This window comes from Artemia franciscana, chromosome 18 (genome assembly GCF_032884065.1).
Source record: "Artemia franciscana chromosome 18, ASM3288406v1, whole genome shotgun sequence".
NCBI lineage: Eukaryota > Metazoa > Arthropoda > Branchiopoda > Anostraca > Artemiidae > Artemia > Artemia franciscana.
The window spans coordinates 31,882,082-31,889,445 of NC_088880.1; the positions used below are offsets into that span (position 1 = coordinate 31,882,082).

The window sequence follows — 7,364 nt, forward strand, 5'->3', positions numbered from 1 at the left end:
TTAAACTACTTAAGAAAATACATAAAAAGATAGGAATAATAAATTTTAACAAAAATAATAGATAAATGTCTAAATAATAAAAAAGAAACATTAACAAATATAATTATTTATTTCTGTCAGACAGAGGTGTAGGTAGACTTCTCAGAACCAGTGAGAAATGTCATTATTTGCAACCTCCGAAGGACGTAAGTTTGCCTATCTTTCATTAAACACTTTAAATTCTTTCATTAGCTTTTTAGACTTTCGTTACTATTGAGCCGTTGTCGCCAACTGTTTGACGGCTAATACGCTAAAAAAAAGATGCTCTTAGAAAATGCACTATAACTTTTAATTTCCGTTTGAATCAGCTGAATGAGATATATTATTTATTTTTATCCTTAGCCCTTACTTAGTCCTAATCATCGTTACTATAATTACTATAACACTATATATACATTAAATACTATAATTATGTATATATCTATAACGAAATTAATGCTACGCTTAGGGGCAAGTGTACTCCCTTGCAATAAACTTGCGCTAACTGTAAAACTGTCAATTAGCAGAAATTTATTTAGCCTAAATAATGTTTTCGAGAGCCAAATGCAAACAGTAAATTACAAAGAAACATTAATATTTTCAGCACATCCATCTAAATATATTCCGTTGACCAAAATCACAGGTTGGTATGAAATAATCCTATTCACTCAATACTCCAAATTTATTTCCTAGATTCAAATGACCAGCGGCAGATGCTTGCTCAGAGACACGCGAAGAATGTGATCGACTTGGCCGCGCTTCGGAAAAACCACGGGTTTCGTCTTCAATTCTGAAAAGGGGTAGGAAAAGATAATTACAACAATCAGAAAAACCATGGCTAAAGCAATGCCTACCGAATTAATTCCGCCCTGACTAATAATAATAATAATATAAAAAACAATAAAGAAAAAAGGCTTTAAAAAAACCCCTGTTTTCACAATTATTTGGAACTTAATAATTAGTAAATATTCCGCAATTTAGTAATTTATAATAGTTAGTAAAGTCAAATTAATAATTTAAAAGTTTTTAATAAAGTAGTTTTCATGTAGTTTAAAATAAATAGTAATTTGTAATTACGAAAAGATATTCCTGGGACTTTCGAACAAGAACTTGAAGCCCCTTAACAATCATGTCTAATGAAGATAAATGTGTGTCCCCAATATCTTAACAACGACTAACAGACACAAACTAAAAGGAACGAGATGAAAAGCGACTTTAAGAATGCCTCGAAAAGCCTGTAGAGGCGAGTAGCAAGTAGAACAGAAAGGCAATTACTAAATACACACTTGCAATTACCCAATAAATATGTTTGTTGCACTCATAAATACTTTTAGTATAACGCAGTATGACTTTAGCGTAAAGAGTGGGGGGTTAAGGGGGCAGCCAGCTGTTTTTTTTTGGTGAGTCAAAACGTTACTTTGCACCGTTTTCAACGTTTATTAGAAGTTTATACAAGAAATAAAACGACATTAAGTTAACAACTCTCTTGAGAAAATAAAGACTATGAATTTTGAAATATATTACAGTTTTGACAAGGATGATTTCTAGAAAAAACGAAAACGAAGAGCGACCACATGTTTTTCTTGAAATAAGACAGATAATGCAACAAACTGAAGAACAAAATACAAGAAAGTTGCTAAGCATTAAACAGTCCCTGCTTGTCATCTTATATTTAACCAGGTAGAAATACAATATTTTTTTTTTTTCATAAAACTACAAAATAAAATAGATAAACATAAAAAAACAATAAATCAACATTAAACAAAAACATGGAGACAAACATATAAGTTTTATGAGGTCTATGAATGGTGTCCATTCTTGGAGGGGAATGGGGCGTAGTCAGAAAACCACACGCGTAAGATTCGGTGGAAAAGGGAAGCGGAATAGTCAAAATAGCTAATAAGAAGTAGGTAACATTGTAACTATTGGAAATCACAGAAAAGAGATATTTCCAAGGAGCCAGGACACCCGTTCGGGCAATAGTATGGTTAAAGAATCCCCAGGCTCCTCCATAATCAACAAAAAAAAGAAAAGCCATCATAATTACCAAAATCACCGTTAAGAGTCATTGAGATCTAGATTGACAGTTTAATAAATATGATATTAATTCCTGAAAGTCTGAGAAATTTTGTATTTATTGACGTTATAAAAGAAAAACTTTTGAAAAGTATTTTTTCTTAGCTCAACAGTAGTTGTAGCAGTAATAGCACTTATAGCCCTGAAAGTTTCAGCTTAATACCCTAAGCCATCACTGGGATATTGCTGATACCCTTTTTTTGACACACTAGATACAAATAGTGTGCTTTGATTTAATTCGACATCCCTATTCACCTTCCCTAATACTTTTAGCCTTTTCAAAACAACTTCACATAAACATTAGGCAACTTCGTAGCCTTTGCTCCAAGGGCTGTGGGGGGCATGTTATTCCCTGAGGCATAGTTATTTGAACTTTCAACCATTTACAACAAAATATTTATGGGATGCCTTTGGAGCGATGGCAGCTAAAAGGGGCGTGGGAGGAGGGTTGGCAAGGCCTTCATAACTTTTTACTCTGACGAAGGGTGTTAGAACTTTCAATTTCTAATTGAATAAGCCTCCTCTAGAGTTTCTACGACTATTGGTTAAACCCAACCACCCCTGAGAGGAAAAAATACATAGAACCCACTTTACTCTTTACTTAGGCAGCGCGAGGAGCGAAATAATTTTAAGCAATATAAGATACAGTTTTTTTTCATTGCCCTAAATGTAAGTTTCACCTACTATTATTATTATATATTACCATTCCAGTTTAATTAGAAATGAACCAGTGTGGTCTAAAAAATTAAACAATATTTTACAAATTTTTTTCTTTTTAATTTAACTGAGTACTGCTCAACTTATTATGGCACTAAATTTCGAGGGACTTGGTGTTTTTTTTCAGTAAACTGTGCACTACTAAACTATTAGTTATGCTAAAGACTAATTCGCCATGTTAAAATGGCCTACGTCCAACTTCCAACTCAAACGTCCAACTTCCGTTTTAATATTACTAGGTTATCAGCTGGTAGTCAGATGAGGCACGCGGAAGTGAGGATCTCATTTTTATAACCATTCCACAATTTTTACAAGAATAGCCCGTTATAGTTTACGGACACACAACCCCTCCTCCTACATTGAAACAAATCCAATGTAAAGTTAAAGGGACAAACCAATACTTAGAAAAAATTTCAGCCCTTAAATGACTACTTTTTAAGATCTAGGTAATGATAATTAGAATTGTGTAAGCAGTAAAAAAAATTTTTAGCCCAAAGTTTACATATTCAATGAGTGTTTCCCCCTATGTCCAGGCACTTGAGGGGAGCAAGGACAAATCACTAACACCTTCAAACAGTTACTTATTACAACATGCAATGCATTTTACACAGAAATTTTTTTTAACGACAATAACAATTGGAAACGTTTTATAGCTCTAAAATTGGTAATTGCTAAAATTACGATGCAATCATCGTTTTGTCCGATTTTTTTTCAACGAAAATGCAACAAAAGAATTTTTCAATGAAAATAACCCCCAGAAAAGTTATTTTCAATTTTCCAGAAGGATTTTTTTTTCATTTTTCTCAATGAAAATACCAAAAAAAGCATTTTAAGTAAAATACTGCAAAAAGGGTTGATATCTAGGGGAGAAGGGCAAAAGAATCTAGGGGCATATGCCACTCTGCACCACGGCAGTCTTTTTTCCAAACAATATTCTAATAAAACTTTTCTTAACCGCAGTCAGATTAAGAACTTAAATTCACCCCAGATTGAGCATTTGAACTTACTGTCTTTTGGTTCGAGGGGTGATTTCCACAGCTGCTTCAAGAGTTGGGAAGAAGTCCGTACTGTTGATATCTGGAGCTTGTTTTGGCTTCCCTCGGGGCTGTCTAGCCCCTTGCTGGGCAAGCCTCAAACTTGGGGGAACGTACACAGATGATGCATTCACATTAGGTAAATCAACAGCTGGTTTTCCTGCACCTAAAAAAAACAACAAAGAAAAAAAAACGAATGCAACAAACAAACGATAAAAAGTAAATAAAACAAATTAGAGAAAAGAAAGAATCTAGCTTATTTAAAAGACTAAAAAACAACTGAAGAATCAAATACAACAAAAAAAGAGAAAAAGTACATAAAACAAATTAGAAAAAAGAAAGAATCTAGTTTATTAAAAAAATAAAAGAATTAAAAGACTAAAAAAAACAAAAACAAATCAAGAATCAAATACAACAAACAAAAGACAAAAAGTACATCAAACAAATTAGAGAAAATAATGAATCAAAATAATTAAAGAAAACAAAAAGAGTTAAAAAATAAAAACAAAACAAAAGAAGAATCAAATACAACAAAGAAAAAAAAGAAACAAGTTTATTAAAAGAATAAAAAGAATAAAAAACAAAACAAAAGAAGAATCAAATACAACAAAGAAAAGAAAGAAACAAGTTTATTAAAAGAATAAAAAGAATAAAGATTATAAAAAAAAAAACGAAGAATGAAATACAACAAACAAAGAGAGATGGTTGTCTGAACATACCATTTTTACATATAAAAATACTTTTTGCTCAAAGAAAAGCAGTCAAAACATAAGTTGTGCTGCTAAAATGTCGGCAGATTTTGGAATTTTGCCGATTCTGCTACTGGCAGCTTTGGAACTTAGTTCATACCGAAGTTCCACAATGAAAAAGATGCCTGCATACCATGCTCGATATGCCTAAAGTACATTTCTAAGTTTTTCACACGTCTGAGGTAGATGCCAAAACCAATTACTAAGCTGTTCTCAAAGGGATAAACTCCGAGATAATGTGGATCAGGAGGATTGGAGTATGCTTGAACAACATTGCCCTGCTGACCCTTCCCCTTTGAATGCAGTCCGTCAAACGGTTTTTGTCCATTATTTCAAAAGTTTGAAAATGTCAGATATAAACTTCTGGCATAACAATGATGACAGTTTTTTTTGGTTTACTTCTGTTTAGGATAAGGGCTGAAAAAGTATCGTTTACTAATAATACTACTCAGGTATGTGAAGCTATCAACTCGACCAGTGTTCTCGTAGCCTATTGCAATTGACCCCTCTCCCCTTTATTCCTAGTCTCTGCAACTTTGTTTTCTTAACACGGATTTTTAAACCAATCTTTACACCATGAGCCCTCAAACCTCCAAAAATTCATATGTCAGCTAAAACTTTTATCAAGGACGAATAATCCTCCGTAATTTAATCCTAGAGGGGCTTTATCTTCCCATTTAAAATCATGTTCTACCATAGCCTTTGATGTGTTCCTTAAGACAAAGTCTGCAAAAATAATCCAAGCAAATGGTAATAGGATACATCCTTAATTAACTCTTAAAATCACTTTTTATTCAAATTCAATGGCCCATGTGTGTTGAGCAGCCTTTCTTAAAGAATTATGAAAAGCGAGAAGAGCGTATGTTGAGGAAGGAGTAGCTCCCGCCCCTTCTTATACAAAATAATTTTTGTTTGTTTTAAGTTTTAATTTTGCTCCTTAATTTCATTAAAAAAAACTTACTTTTTTAATATCTTACTAAAACCACTCTCAAAGTTCAATTAACCTGTTCTTTCAACCTACATGGCGGCTGATTAATTAAATGACCACTGCATATGAATTTGATAAAAATAGGAGATTTAGATGAAAAAAATTAGGAAAAAGATAAGAGGACGTCAAGGAGGCACACTCGTGCCTCTATAAAGAGGCGACACACGACAATGTTAAGCGATCTTCGGTTCCAGTGGTCGCAGAGGGATGGGGAGGGATGCATTTCGTAGCCCGAGCTCCAACTAAGAAACCTGCAAAATTTCATCCCCCTCCAACTTTTCCTTCATGGGGAAAATCTGGCCGAAAGTTTCGACCCGTCAACCCCAGCCCCCCTTTAACGTTGTCCGATCGGGCTGAAATTCACAAGTTAAGGCCCCTAGGGCCCAGGAGCATATCCGCGAAATTTCAGCTCGATCCGATAACTCCTTCCCTGTTTTCCAAAAACCACGCATAGCCACTTAAAATTCATTTTCTTTTTTTTTCTCGACGCCTACAGGTCACATCCGACATTGGATCTGGGTGTACGAGGACTCATTCAATGCGGAATTCTCCGAGTAAGTGCCCTTCAAAGTTTCGTAGGAAAATCTTAACCCTCCGAAAGTTTCGACCCCCCAACCCCACCCCCCTTTTAACGTTGTCCGATCGGGGTGAAATTCACAAGTTAAGGTCCCCTACGGATCAGGAGCTTATCCGCGAAATTTCAGCTCGATCCGATAACTCCTTCCCTGTTTTCCAGAAACCACGCATTAGCTACTTAATTAACGCATTTCTCTCCATAAGAGCCCATGTTAATTTGAAATTTTTAAGTTATTGAGAAGTTATATTTACACACATGTAAGTGATTAGCTCAGTCGGTAGAGCGTTGGACTTAATCCTCTGGTCAAGGGTTCAAGACCCTTACGGGCGGTTTTTTTTAACAACATCAAAATAAAAGTGTATAATTTTGACACCACCTGGACAGCTTATCAATTGAGAGATAACAGAATATTAGCTTCTTATGAGCAAAAGAAACATTTCGGTCATTCTATCTATTTTTTTTCTATTTTATACAATGATTTAAAAGCGGGGGGGGGGGCGGCAGCCACCCAAGTTCCTCTCCTAATTCCTGTACGAGGAGTACAGGAATTATTAAATTACATCCACCATGGATTGTAGAAAAACGTACAGAAATAATATGAAAAAAACTTCGTTTTCTTAAAGAGTTAAAGAGGCTGCGTCCCAAAGTCGAACCTTAAAACGTACAGGAATTAGAAGAGGCAGTTGGGGGGCTGCCGCCCCCCAAACCCCCAGCTTTTAAAGACTCTTTTGTACAGGTTTTTTGTTTTTTTGCTAACCCCCCGCTCTTGTCTTCGGAAAGGCCCTCTTTTAATTAACAAAAAATGGAAATGAATGAATAATGGAATAACTTCGAAAAATATTAAACACAAAAGGACAGGAGAACCATTGCGCCGAAACTAGTAATTAGTAACAATGAAGTCCCCCCCCACAAAAAAAAAACCTGTACAAAAGAGTCTTTAAAAGCTGGGGGTTTGGGGGGTGGCAGCCCCCAACTGCCTCTTCTAATTCCTGTACGTTTTAAGGTTCGACTTTGGGACGCAGCCTCTTTAACTCTTTAAGAAAACGAAGTTTTTTTCATATTATCTAAGAATAGTAATAATGTGATTGATTCACTCACTCCAGTCCAACTACCTTGAATTTCAGTTTCACAGTTTCTTCTCTTGTTAATAGGCATCGAACTCCAATCAGCAGAGCATTTTACAGAAAAATATACCAAGGGCGCTA

General features: G+C 34.9%; 1 protein-coding gene across 1 annotated transcript in view; it reads right to left on the minus strand.

The window, feature by feature from the left end:
- Positions 1-429: 429 nt before the first annotated feature.
- The window catches only part of LOC136038432 (protein CDV3 homolog), an 8,197-nt gene continuing 1,262 nt past the window's right edge, over positions 430-7,364 (minus strand). Inside the window, exons 2-3 of the mRNA XM_065721506.1 lie at positions 3,819-4,079; positions 430-808 (exon numbers count right to left, since the gene is read on the minus strand). Of these exons, the coding sequence (XP_065577578.1) occupies positions 679-808; positions 3,819-4,079 (391 nt within the window). The 3' untranslated portion in view covers positions 430-678. The remainder of the gene's footprint in view (positions 809-3,818; positions 4,080-7,364) is intronic.